At 41.3% G+C, this 13849-nt stretch overlaps 2 protein-coding genes across 3 annotated transcripts in view; one reads left to right on the top strand and one right to left on the bottom strand.

The window, feature by feature from the left end:
- Window positions 1-1638: 1638 nt before the first annotated feature.
- Window positions 1639-5163, top strand: il17a/f1 (interleukin 17a/f1). The gene is made up of 4 exons (XM_031313197.2): window positions 1639-2002; window positions 3934-4133; window positions 4275-4559; window positions 4687-5163. Exons 1-3 carry the CDS (start codon window positions 1973-1975, stop codon window positions 4528-4530), a joined length of 486 nt encoding a protein of 161 aa, XP_031169057.1. The 5' UTR covers window positions 1639-1972; the 3' UTR covers window positions 4531-4559; window positions 4687-5163.
- Window positions 5164-6756: 1593 nt separating this feature from the next.
- The window catches only part of LOC116059924 (stathmin-4-like), a 10539-nt gene continuing 3446 nt past the window's right edge, over window positions 6757-13849 (bottom strand). The window contains exons 2-8 of one of the 2 annotated variants that reach the window (XM_031313195.2): window positions 13553-13619; window positions 13336-13434; window positions 11531-11739; window positions 8399-8586; window positions 8356-8368; window positions 8223-8240; window positions 6757-7346 (exon numbers count right to left, since the gene is read on the bottom strand). In XM_031313195.2, the coding sequence (XP_031169055.1) occupies window positions 7338-7346; window positions 8223-8240; window positions 8356-8368; window positions 8399-8586; window positions 11531-11739; window positions 13336-13434; window positions 13553-13565 (549 nt within the window). In that variant the 5' untranslated portion in view covers window positions 13566-13619 and the 3' untranslated portion in view covers window positions 6757-7337. Of the gene's footprint in view, window positions 7347-8222; window positions 8241-8355; window positions 8587-11530; window positions 11740-13335; window positions 13435-13552; window positions 13620-13849 lie in introns of both variants that reach the window. The other variant, XM_031313194.2, reaches the window with a different exon arrangement.

Here is a 13849-nt window from a genome sequence, read left to right as displayed (position 1 = left end):
CTTTTTAAAAATTCTCGAAATCTCTTAACGGTGAAAACCAAACCTTTACTCATGAGGACGAATTGTTCTCCTGTTTGAAACGAGTTAACCAAAGTCTTCGGTTCACAAAAGTAGTAAAATAGTTGATAAACCGATCATGATAGAAAAACGCAAAGACGACAACGGACAAAGTACAGTGTGAATGCACACCGAACCAAATAAAAACTGCAACTTAAGTCTCCTTAAACTCATCTTTTAAACGTATTTACAGATGACCTGATCCCAATGTGTTTTATATCAAAATGTGCTAATATGTTATTAAAGGTAAACTTCACCTGGACCTCATTTTCCCATATATTTGTGTCTAAGTGACTGATGTGCACAAATATCTTTGACATTGGTCCAGTATTGAGCGGTAATGTAACCCTACAGGACAAATGTTCAGCGTCAGTCAGCGTCCACTAAAAGTTCTGTTTTTATTTTATTATTTAAAAGGGAAACTGGTGGAGTTTGGTGACGGTGATTTCGGGGCTGTTCCATGTTAAACTAAAAGGATCTTACTCTTTAACTAAAAGGTCTATCTCTGTAGGGATCCTTTCATAATTTCGTCAGACCCTTATGGCGTTTTTTCCATCACATTGTACCTGCTCGACTCGACTCTACTCGCCTTTTTTGGTTTGTCCATTACGATAAAAAGTCCCTGGTACCTGCCAACAGGTACTTTATTTAGTATCAGCTCCGTAGAGGTTCCGAGCGAGCTGAGGCGATACCAAAAGGTGACGTGAAAACCTGCAGACTACTGATTGGTCGGAGAGAATCGTCACTAATCACTGCGTCATCATTGCTAGCCAGTGTTGGGCAAGTTACTTCCAAAATGTAATACATTATTGATTACTAGTTACTGTCATTTGAGAGTAATTAGTTATATTACAATATTACTGTCTCTGAATTGTAATGCATTACACTACTTTTGCATTACTTTTGAGTTACTTTCACCAAGATAAAAGTGGAAGTATGACTTGGCAGGTAGCTTGTAAATTTCACCACGGGATCAATAAAGTCTCATCTTTATCCACTATATACATCAAAATGTATTCATATTATGTTGTATTATTAAGCTGAATCTGCAAAGTAACTAAAGCTATAAAATAAATAGTTAAGTAAAATGTGCAATAGCCTACTTGATTCTGAATTGTGGTGGAGTAGAAGTAGCCTAATAAGTAGGAGAAAATGAAAATACTCAATTAAAAGCACCTTACAATTGAATCCAAGTAGCCTACGGTATAGTTACTTTCCACCGCTGATAAAATGTAATGATATTACGTGTAGCAAGACTATACATTATTCCTGACATGTTGTTATCTGTCAGTTACTTGGGCACATTGCAGTGGGTAAGCGCCATTAGAATATTAATCTGAGCCTGTCAGCGGCAAAAACAGAACTTTTAGTTGTTGCAAATTGAAGGTGTGCAATTGCCCATTAACGTTACATTGCAGTTTGTTTCTGTCTTAAATACTGGACCAATTTGAAAGACTGTTGATCCCATCAGTCACGTAGACACAAAAACTAAGGAAAATAGGGTCCAGGTTGAAAAAACTACAACAAAGTTAACCTTTAAGATTTCTAGTTCAAATCGTCAGAGATAGTTTCCCAACAAGATGATTAGTTAGCGCACGTAGAGATGACCTAGAAAGAACTGCAGCTTTGTTTTTGTGTGTGTGTGCAGAAATAACAGAGCGTGTGGTTTCAGAGAGGCGGCTCAAAGACGATCAAAGGCGGTGATGCCATCGCAGGAAGTGCTACTGATCAGAATAAAAGTCAGAGCTTAACAGTGGTGGACATCAGCAAGAACCAGCCAAGCTTCAGACCTGAACCTCCGGCAGAGCCTAGGGAACCCTGAAGAGAGAAACAAATCATCTGCAAAAACAAAAACACAAATCCAGAAAAAAAGGACAACGAGGAGTCTGAAAGCACAAGAGTCCGAACCGTCAGCATGTTTTCAACTTCAAACTCCAGCCTGACGGTAAGAGCAGCTGAATCTTATTTCACTTATTTAAGTCTATTTTTGTAGCAAAGTTGAATCAAAATCTTGCAGCTTGTGCCTCTGCAACATTCCTCAGTCTTTGCAAAATCTTCTGCAAAAGCTGTCTTAAAGCTTTAGTGCGTAACCTTTTGATATTAACGAACGTCCGTTGCATCCAAGCCGTTGCCAGGTGAGTTCGTACAAAGATAGTTAACCCTTGTGTTGTCTTCGGATTTCGGACAAAATTGATCAGTTTTTTCAAAATGTCTATATCAAAAATATGGGTTCGTTTTTAATTACCTCATTTTGATTACACCCAAATATGGATGATTCCATACAATGCGCTCTGCAAGTACAACAAATAGATAGATAGATAGATAGATAGATCTTTATTGTCATTGTATGCAGTACAATGAAATTATGTTGGAGCCATCCTCTCCAGCAGTATTGAGTAAAAAAGATTAATAAAAAAAAAATATATATATATATATATATATATATATATATATATATATATATATATATATATACACATACACCAGCATATTCTAACCCAAGCACATCTCGCACATGATCGGATCTTTACTTTCATTGAATTGTGGGTGTTTTATTCAATATTTTTCGCATTTGATAAAAATAAGAAGAAATGTTTCGAGACAGTATCCCGACTGAACGTTGACATAGACCCTTCTGTGATTATCCTTCCTTTAATATCAGTCTAAATAATTCATTCATTCTGCTTTTTTTTTTAAACTCAATAATTATGTATAATGTCCTATAAAGGATATTGACCATGAATTCAAAAAAATGAGTGTAAAACTGGTGATAATAAGTTGGTGTTAGTGGTGTCTGAAAAGAGAAGAGAAGCGCTGAACGTAAAAAAAAAGTGCCAAGAACATTTTTTTAAAAGCACCAAAAGTGTCAAAAAAAGAGACAAAAACGTGAAAAAAGTGTAGATTTTGCTGAAGTGCACGGTCCAATGGGAGACAACGCACAGGTTAAGACTCTCAGCTCCACACAACTATATCTGTATTTCTCAGTATGGCTATGTTCACAAGATTGTGTCTACTTACTTACATTATGACAGATTGTCTTTGCAAAGTCTTTTCACAGTCTGAAGGCATTAATCTGTGCACATAAGTCTGAGTTCAGGATGAAATTTGGACTTTTTAAAAAGCCAGAAAACTCTGATAAACAAACTAAATAAGAAGTTCTGAAATAGATCATCATTGAGTGAATCTGGAAATATAAATGAACTGATAAACTGTTAAATGAGTTATTTTAAACTCAGAGTTAAGTCAGTCTTTTTCCCATCTTGATGAAGTTGAATTAAAGTCTTACAAATTGTGCAAGATTCTGCAAAATCTCTCAGTCTTTGCAAAAACCTTCCAGAGACACAATGACAGATAAGATTTATTTTTATTTGATTAGGACAATGCACATTAATCAGCATTTCTGTAAAAATGCTCCAGTGTTAGCCAGTCAGCTAATTTTCTACTGTAGTCCTAGTTGAGAACATGCAAACTCCACACAGACAGGCCCAGCCCAGACAGGGGATCCAACCCTGTGGTGCCAACTTGCTGTGAGGCAGAAGTGCTAACCACTGAGCCACCGTGCTGCCAAAAATGGTCTTCAGATGTGAGATTTACAGACATCAATCTGTTCACATAAATTTGAGTTCAGGATGAGATTCAGAGTTTTAAAAAGCCAGAAAATTCTTATTTTAGTTTAAGTTTTTGGCGTTTTGTTTTCAACGTGTTTGTCACTTTTTTGATGTTTTTGTTGCCGTTGCCGTCGCTTTTTTCGAAACCATGATCATAAGAGTGAAATATAAAATTAATAGAAATGAAATAACAGATATTATTTAATTACGGGAAAGTGAAAGAACAAAAACCTGTGTCTGAAGGTTAGTTTCTCTTCCTCTTCCTCAGGCTGTCTGTGTGGTGGCGATGATAATGATGATGATGTCAGAGGCAGCGGCGATGCCCAAACACTCGGCAAAGACTCACAGGATGTTGTCGGATGGAGCGGTGGTGGAAACGGTCCCCCTGGAGCTCGACCCACACGCTTTGGTTACCATCAAAACCGTCCGGCCGCTGCATAACGCCTCCATCTCCCCATGGACATACAAGTAGGAAACACACACACACACACACACACACACACACACACACTAAAGTCAAGAAAACAGAGGTATGATCCTCTAATCTTTTGAATTTAAAGGTGAAGTGATATTTATAGTTGTTTGTCCCTTCTGTGTCTCCATCTTCAGCGTCTCCCATGACGACACTCGGTTCCCCAGGGTGCTGTCGGAGGCTCGCTGTTTGCTGCGAGGCTGCAGGAACTCAGAGGGCCACGAGGACCTGAACCTGGAGTCCAGACCCATCATGCACCAGGTGCTGCTGCTGCGCCGGGTCAAGTCCACAGAGGCGGGGGGAGCGGGACACGGGTACCACTACCGGCTGGAGTCCCGCCTCATCGCTGTCGGGTGCACCTGCGTAAAACCCATCGTCCAACACCAAGACTGACACAAAAAAGTGGATTTAGAAACAAAAAAAAAAGTGGATTTAGAGACATAAAAATGTCTTTAGAGACAAAAAAGTGGATTTAGAGACTAAAAAAGGGGATTTAGAAACAAAAAAAGTGGATTTACAGACATAAAAATGTCTTTAGAGACAAAAAAGTGGATTTAGAGACTAAAATTTAAAACAATCCCTCGTTGACTTTTGGAAAGATGTTGAATTTATTAAGGCAGTTAAGAATATCAACACACCCACACAGACACACATACACACAGAGACACATACACATAGAGACACACACACACACACAATTGTGACTTAGTACATCATCATTTTGTAAAGAAAACAAGGACACATTGTAGGTTAAGATGAGTAGTTTGTATCTCCAAATTTAGATGATTTTCCTCTGTGTAACCAAGAACTCTGAGTATTTTAAGGAAGAGTTTAAGGTTTCGATAACTTCTGAAGGAGAGGTAGACACGGGCGCTATCTGCATAGAAACGGATAATATGCTCGGAAATACTGAACCTAAAGTAAGATGTATCATGTGACCGGAGAATGATCGGTCAGAGAATAATAAAAAAAAACTTAATCAGGACGTTACGAGTCAATAATCAAAATGAAGACATCATACCAAAAGTGTAGCAAGGAAATAAGGACAGAGTGTATTTTACAATTAGTAGTTTGAATCCTAGATTTCCATTTTGTGTCAGTGTATTTAATTTGATTGTTCCTCATACCAGCATACATTTATGCTGCTCTGTGATTCGCTGGATGTTGAATTAACTGCCTTTCTTTTCATTGTTTAGTGTTTTTTTAAATATCTTTCGTTTACATTTGTAATTTGCCTCAAAACTGGAGAAACTGGACGACTACACTCCTGGAGCTGAAGCTGAATATCAAAAACAGATTATCATTATTATTATTATTATTATTATTATTATTATTATTATTATTATTATTATTATTATTATTATTATGTTCTATTTATGTTTTTTTTCTAGTTTATTTAAAATGTCTATTTAAAATGTATTTCAGCAGGTATTTATTGGTGATGTTATGTTAATGTTAATGTATTTATTCAGAGGCTGAATGTGGCGTTGACTCAATAAAATCAAAACTGAACAGAGAGACGTAAAGTGTCATTGTTTTATTCTTGAATTTAAAATATAATGTGATTTCTGTACATCATCATCATCATCATCATCATCATCATCATCATCATCACCCTGACTCATTTACATTGACGTTGCCAGGAATACATATGCACGCACACATGCACGCACACATGCACACACACACACACACACACACACCACTGCAGCTGTAAACACTGTACACAATCGATTAACCCTCTGAGGTTTAAGACATTTACATCGCCACGTTTTGGTTTTTAAGCTTTTGAGTTTTGAGCCAGAAGTGATCTCGGTGCACCAAGTGTTTTTATCTCCAGTAGAAGAACTAATCTCCGTTTAAACTAACACGCCCAAACCTCGTATGTCATCATCATTCTGGTATACTGGGCATAAACAGGAGGCAGCGTGGAGACTCCGCCCACTGCTGGTAGTTACCATGGTAATGTTAGTAGCTTTAAGTCTCAGAGAATGAGACGTCGTGACCGATAAGACCCAATCAGGAGGAGAAACGTTGGCGTCAGTGTCGGTGTTGCCAAAGGTCTCCTTTTGCGGCCGTTGAGACTGAAACACAACCCGCAGATTCCAAACCAAAACGGGTCAGAAGTGTTTCCTAATGTCTCCGGTTTAGGGGCTCAGAAACGTCAGAGCAGGGGGAATGAGAGGGGGAAACGTCAGAGCAGGGGGAATGAGAGGGGGAAACGTCAGAGCAGGGGGAATGAGAGGGGGAAACGTCAGAGCAGGGGGAATGAGAGGGGGAAACGTCAGAGCAGGGGGAATGAGAGGGGGAAACGTCAGAGCAGGGGGAATGAGAGGGGGAAACGTCAGAGCAGGGGGAATGAGAGGGGGAAACGTCAGAGCAGGGGGAATGAGAGGGGGGAAACGTCAGAGCAGGGGGAATGAGAGGGGGGAAACGTCAGAGCAGGGGGAATGAGAGGGGGAAACGTCAGAGCAGGGGGAATGAGAGGCGGAAACGCCAGAGCAGGGGGAATGAGAGGGGGAAACGCCAGAGCAGGGGGAATGAGAGAGGGAAACGCCAGAGCAGGGGGAATGAGAGGGGGAAACGCCAGAGCAGGGGGAATGAGAGGGGGAAACGCCAGAGCAGGGGGAATGAGAGGCGGAAACGCCAGAGCAGGGGGAATGAGAGGGGGAAACGTAGCAGAAGATATTCCTTTATAAACCAAAACGTAGCGGTGTAGATGGAGCCTCAGTCTTGACCCAAAACGTTTGTTTTTTCCGACATTTTTCGACCTTTTTAGTAGCATTTCCGTTGGGTTCAGGTCCGGTTTTCTCTCTCAGGTTTGGTCTGGTTGGGTCCAACTTTTCCCACTTTACAGAAGATTCAGTTTCCTCGATAAAACAATCGCACACACACAAACACATTGGCACTGTTGGCATAGCAACAAAGCACAGTAAAACCCCCGTGAACCATCGAAAGATGACTGAATCTGCAGCGCCTCTCAGACAGTTTTTCTCATTTGAAAGAGTTTATCTGGTTAAGAAGAGTCCAGGTTGTGGAGAGGAAGTTAAACTCGCCCTCAGTCCTCCTGCTTTTCTTCTTCTTCCTGTCCGTCTCCCAGTCGGTCGGAGCAGCACCGCGTCACAGGCGCACCAATCCTCTGCACGTCAGCCTCCAAAATGGCTTCCAGGTAAAGTTCAGCTTGTGTTGTGATCAGGCCATCAGGACACCTGCAGGCAGAAGACAGAAAGAGGGCGGAGTTAGTAGTTAGCACAATGCTAACGTCTTTTAAACTGACCGTTAAAAATACCGTAAAATATAGGCAGATTCAGCAGCTGATGTTCCAGCCCGGTCTCACGGCAGTTTGTGTAAATGTGACGTTATTTTAATCTATTGATACGTGTTCACGGGGATGTTTTTCTCATTTTTTTCGTGGTGGCCAGCACAAACATGTGAAGTAAGGTATTTCAATGGGAAGCATATTTCGTGTCCACAGCACGGAAATGGTAGGGAGTAGTATGAAGAGACGAAAATCCGCGTAGGGAGGTTGGTCGGGGGGGTGGATGGGTCCAACAACACAGGACTTTCACCCGGGCGAGCGGGGATCGCATCCCGCGTGTGGCGTTTTGTCCCGCATGTTATTGTGGCGCGTCCCCCATCCCCCGCGTCCGTCTCCCGGCGTGTAAGGCGCCCTTTCGCCGTCGGGTTTCTCCTAAACCCAACCTCCGCCATCCCATTATTGTGGCGCGTCCACAGCGGGCTGCCTCCCGTCTTATGGAGCGTCATTTTCGGCTGTCTCCAGGCGTCTCCCGCCGTCCTTTCCCCGAGAAAATAACGTGACATTTACACGTAAAAAATGAGGAAATCGTCCCCATGAACACGAATCAATAGATTAAAAATAACGTGACATTTACACAAACTGCCGTGAGATTGTGTTGGATGTTCTGTCAAAACATCATGTGTTTTAACACATTTTTTAAATGTAAATCAATAGTTTTAGTCTCTTTTTTAAACCCTGTGTGTATTTGTTATCGCACCACTGTCTTCATATTCTGTGTCAGTGTTTCTACCCAGAATCCCCTGCTTCTCCTCCAGCTGGTTCTCACCTCCACACTGTGCTTGTCCTGAAAGACACAAACAAACACAAACTCCGTTTAGGGATTCACTCATGAAACACAATCTGAATCTGAATAGTCTCTGTAAATGTGAGAAAACAGCGGATATAACGTGCGTCCTCACCTCCTCCTGCTGTCTCTCCGGTGAGGCGTTCAGGTGCATCTGCTGTCTCTCCGGTGAGGCGTTCAGGTGCATCTGCTGTCTCTCCGGTGAGGCGTTCAGGTGCATCTGACGCTGCTGCTTGTCAGCGTCGGCGCGATGCTCCTGGCGCTCTTTGGTCAGAGCTTTCTGAGCCACTTCACGCTCGTGCTCCCTCCGCTCTGCGAGATGCTTCAGCAGCTCTGCTTCCTGACACTAGAGGGAGACAGAGAGAGATGCTTGAATTTGAAATTGATTTCTTGACTATCTTAAATAATTGTCTTGTGGGGTTCCTCAGGGATCGATTTCAGTGCCACTGCCTTTTTCCCCCCTGGTAGATCAGTCGGTCCATCACGTTAGTCCAGACTAAAATATCTCAACAAATATTCCATTAATTGTCATATTTGTTTCCTTTACAAAAAATCATAATGATTTTGTTTGGCCAATACTTTTGTTTACGATTGAATACCTGCAAAACTAACGGCATTCTCATCAACCTCAGCTGTACTTTGTGTTTATAATATATATTTTAATTAGCTAATATTAGCATGATAGCATGTTAACTAAGAGCGAAAGCTGCTGAAGAATCAGAATGTTCATCGTCATTGTTCAATGTGTTCTCATGAAAGTTACGAAAATTCATGCACACCAATATGTATGAAATCCTACAAAACTACGCGGCCGCCAACTGGTCACGTGAAGCCGGCTATATTGGCCGCTACGAGGCTGACGCAGAATGACAGTTGCTAGTTGTTTTTAGCCGCTAAAGACCTCCTTCACAGTTCGGTCGTATCAGTGGCAAGTGGTGGTTCAGTTACCCGAGAATAGGTGACTGTGAGCTGGGTACAGAGCACCGCGAGGTGCCGGTCTTTACGGCGGACAACTTATTATTAAGTTTAGGCAACAAAATTTGAGTGTTATGCAGCGACGACAGTTATGTTTAGACACCAAAACGACTAGTTAAAATTAGGAAAAGGATCATGGTTTGGATTAAAACAGTTTCCTGGGTGAAAGTCTTTTGTTTTCTCCAGGACATGAAGACCTCCTCCCTACGCGGCTGGCCGCATTTTTTTACAGCGGCAGTCAATGTGTTTCTGACAGCAAAAAATATGTGCAATACATACGAATTACAGTCTCAGAATAAAAAGTACAAAACAATACTATTAAGATGCAAAAGCTTGTCACTGGGTTGGTACTCTCAAAAGTACATCGTTGTACCTTTAGTCAGAGGATCAAAATTGTACCTTACTTTCTTGTTTCTTCTAAACCAGTGGTTCTCCAGCTTTTTTCAATAATATTCCCCCTTTGAACAGTTTTTTTAAACCATGTACCCCCTGACCAGCGCGAATAATTTTTGGTAGAAAAAAAAAGACTCTATAAAGAGGAAGAATACAGCGATGTCAGCGATAGATTTACTAAACAACAGCCTTGGACCTGGAAAACATTTAGATGATGATGGAAAAAGGAGACAAAAAACCTTGGAAAAAGACGGTAGAAAGAAGAAAGGAAGGCAAGAATAGGTCGGAAATAGTAATAAAAACGTAGAAAAAAAACAGAGTAGAAAGAAGGAAGGCAACACGAGGGCGACAAAAGAGACAAAAAGTTCAAATAAGTGACAAACTTCGAAAAAAGTGACAAAAATTTTGAAAAAAGCAGAAAAAAAACTTAGAAGACAGTAGAAAAAAGTAAGGAAGAAAGACAATAATAGGTCAAAACAAACGACAAAACCTTCAAAAATAGGTGACAAACTTCAAAAACAGCGACAAAAACTTTGAAAAAAAGACAGTAGAAGTAACTACAGCCTTGGAACTGAAAAACGTTTTGCAAAAAATGTCACGTACCCCCTGCAGTCCTCCAGAGTACCCCCAGGGGGACACGGACCCCCATTTGAGAAACACTGCACTAAAGTGACACTATTGTATCCTTGAGGATCAAGTATGTACCTTATACAAATGTACAACAAAGTAGAAAAGGTACAATTTTGTCGTAAAATTTCCGTAGCTATATGACCGTATGGTTCATGAGAACAGGCTGCATTGTTCATATGTTCGAGGTGTTGCTCGTAGTGTTTCACTGTGTGACTTTACAACAACTATTAGGCCGCCTTCCCACTGGCACTTGAAATCAGCTCAGTAATACGCAATACGCCCCCAGCGGACATCGTACTACACCGTTGAAAAGCGTCGGAAGCGAGTAGAACAAAAAATGGCGGAGAGACTAGAACGACTGATAAGTGTCTGAATGTACGATTCTCTATGACCTCTCTGATGAGGGCTATAGAGATATAAATAGAAAGGCTGCTGCGTGGAGAAAAGTTGCCCAGGACGTTGACATGTCACGTCGGTTAAACAGTCTTTAAAGTTTTTTTTGTGATTGTTGCGGGCAAAAATCCTTGATTATGCAGCACGTTTTCTTAAAAAATGCGATGGAATATGCGGGATATTTATGCAATTTTATGCGATGAAATTGCGGGAACTTGCAAAAATTGCTGTTTCATCATGGCTTCATCGCGGGGTTTGCAGCTTTTCGATGACGTTCACGTCGCGTAATTACGTCACTTCATAACGTCACTTCATAACGTTTCCATGGCAACAGGGGGAAATGGCTGCTCTTGTGTGAAGTAAACGCAACATTTTTCAACTTTCTGCTAAGATATATGTCACTTTTTTGCAACGAAAATGCGGGGATTATGAAATCATGCAAGCCCCGCATATTTATGCATAAATATGCAGACTTTAGCTGATTATGCATTGAATTATGCGATCGCATAATTGCGTTTTTCTGGAGGGACTGGTTAAATGTGACATAGCGGTATAACGTCAATAGTTCAATGTCTGTTGCTGGCTAACCAATTAGCATTACCAGGTTTGTTTCAACCATAGTACCATAGCAACGCTAACTTCCGCTGGAATTGTTGGATAGGAACCGTCCGTAGACTGTCGCAAGAGTTAAATTTTTTGAATGCATCCGGATGACCAACTGACGCGATTTTTTTCACACCGCACTCGTTCGGACCCCATTCGCATGCGGTCTACGAATCTCCAGAGGAAATGAATGACTTCCGGTCGTTTCGAAGCCGTATCAGAGCTGATTTCAACTACCAGTGGGAAGGCGGCGTTAGGAATCTGTTAACAGCTTTTGCCCCTATTTCTTCACCCACCTTCCTCCTCTCCTGGGCGGCGTCCAGTTTCTTCTGGATCTCCTCCAGCGAGGGTTTCCCGCGCGGCGGCGTGGTGGCCCTGAGCTCGGGGCCGCCGTCGAAGGTGGGCGGCTTCAGGATGACCTCGAAGGCCTGGCCGCTCGCACGCTTGCTCAGCTCGATGACCTCCATGTCACGGATGTTGCAGAGGTTCAAGTCCACCACGTCGGCTGCAACAAGGACACGAAAAAAACATCAAGTTAGCGCAAACTGAGAAAGAAAGAAAGGGTTTTTTTGATAGTTATAACTAGTACTGTCAAACGATTAAAATATTTAATCGCGATTAATCGCATTAATGTCATAGTTAACTCGCAATGAATCGCACATTTTTCTCTATTCTAAATGTCCCTTGATTTCTTTTGTCCCATTATTTTTTCTCATTTTAATGCTCTTATCAACATGATACAATACTTTTAAAACGGTGCCTGAACCGAAAGATATATATATATATATATATATATTTATTTAAAAAAGGAGCACCTTGTTCAATTGTATTTGTCTGTTCTGTATGTTCAAAATATAAAACAATAAACAGTTGATCTAATAAAAAAAAAGGAGCACAAAACAGCGAAAACAATCACTGGATGGGAAAAGGGTTTTTAACAATAACTTTGAATGCACCACGAGGCTGGCGAGGCGAGGCTGACTGTGTTTTTTAGACAACGGCAGCTACAGTCTGGTGTTAGAATCCTCTCCAGTGAAACACAGACACACTTTACACCGTTTAGCTGTCAGCATTTTAACCGTGTTTACTCCAGCTGCTAGCTAACAATAGGTTAACGTTAGCTGCTGCCAGGTGTAGTGTTAACAAGCTAATGGTAGGCTAACATTAGCTGCTGCTAAGTGTAGTGTTGACTAGCTAACAGTAGGTTAACGTTAGCTGCTGCTAAGTGTAGTGTTGACTAGCTAACGGTAGGCTAACGTTACCTGCTGCTAAGTGTAGTGTTGACTAGCTAACGGTAGGCTAACGTTACCTGCTGCTAAGTGTAGTGTTGACTAGCGTCCCGTGCGGCGATGTTTCCATTCCCTCTAACCTCCGTTTTCGGAGCATCAGAGAGAAGCGCAGGCATTTAAGTGGCACCTAAATAAGGCACCAAAATCTGCGTTGCTATTCGGTCCGTTATATAACGGTCATTAAGGTACCGGTGCCGTATTAGCACGCCCCCCCAAATAAAAACTCTTCGGATCTACATGATTCACGCAGATGACATTTTCCCATTCAAAATGGCGATTTTTCACCGAAAAGCGACTAGTTTGCAGGTATGTACTACTCTTTGGCCGGCTCGCAAGCCCAAACAAGTGTGTCTGTTGTTTAGTTTCCGGTCTAGCTAGATCCGGTGTGGTGTTGTAGTTTTTTTAACGTTACTAGTTGTTGCAACAGCATGTGAAAAAAACTACAAAGTTCGCCAGGCCAAAAAGAACGTTAATCTCGCGATAAAAAAATTGACGGCGTTAAAATGGGTTTGCGTTAACGCCGTTAATAACGCGTTTAACTGACAGCACTAGTTATAACTTGATGCATTTGTATGTTGTAATAATGTGAAAATATCTTTTTAAAACGTGAAACTTTTCATGTTATACAATAAATATAAAATGTTCTTGTTATAAATAGATAAGTTTGTACTGTATGAGACATGAACATATCTCGTTAAAACGTAAAAAGATCTTGTTACTACGATAAACTTTTCCCATAATAATTTGATACTGATATGTTTTAGTTTTTTGGGCATGGCAGCAATGTGCTTCCGTATTAAAGAGTTGCTGACCTTTTTTCTTGTCTTCTTCTGTGGTGTGTTTGGGTCGGGGGAGGATGCAGGAGCAGAAGAGAGACACCAGGGGGAGCTCCCGCATCTTCTCTCTGTACGCTGCAACATTCAGAGAGACAGAGAAACAGGAAAGCTGAGCCACGGGAACATGTGTGCAGAACACATCGCATAACTGAAGAAACGATATGAAAACATCAGTCTGGAAATGACTAATTACCTGCTAGAGTCATTCTGCTCTTGGTTTGTTTTCTGTCGAAGACACTGTGGTGAGGTAGAGGCTGTTCCTGAGGGAAGAGACACACGGAAACATTAAAGTCCGTCCAGAAAAATCTGTTTCAGCAGAGTTACTTTCTGGGTTTAAAGGTAACAAACAGCGAGTTTAAACAGAAGCTTCTCAGGCAAAGACACACAGGAATGTGAGCAGTGTGTGAAAACAAACTTAAAGGTCCTATGACATGCTGCTGTTGGATGCTTAGTGGTCCCCTAATACTGTATCTGAAGTCTCTTTTATATA

Source organism: Sander lucioperca, chromosome 3 (assembly GCF_008315115.2).
Source record: "Sander lucioperca isolate FBNREF2018 chromosome 3, SLUC_FBN_1.2, whole genome shotgun sequence".
Taxonomy (NCBI): Eukaryota; Metazoa; Chordata; class Actinopteri; order Perciformes; family Percidae; genus Sander; species Sander lucioperca.
Note: the sequence above shows the minus strand (reverse complement) of the source record. Positions and strands in the feature narration are given on the sequence as shown.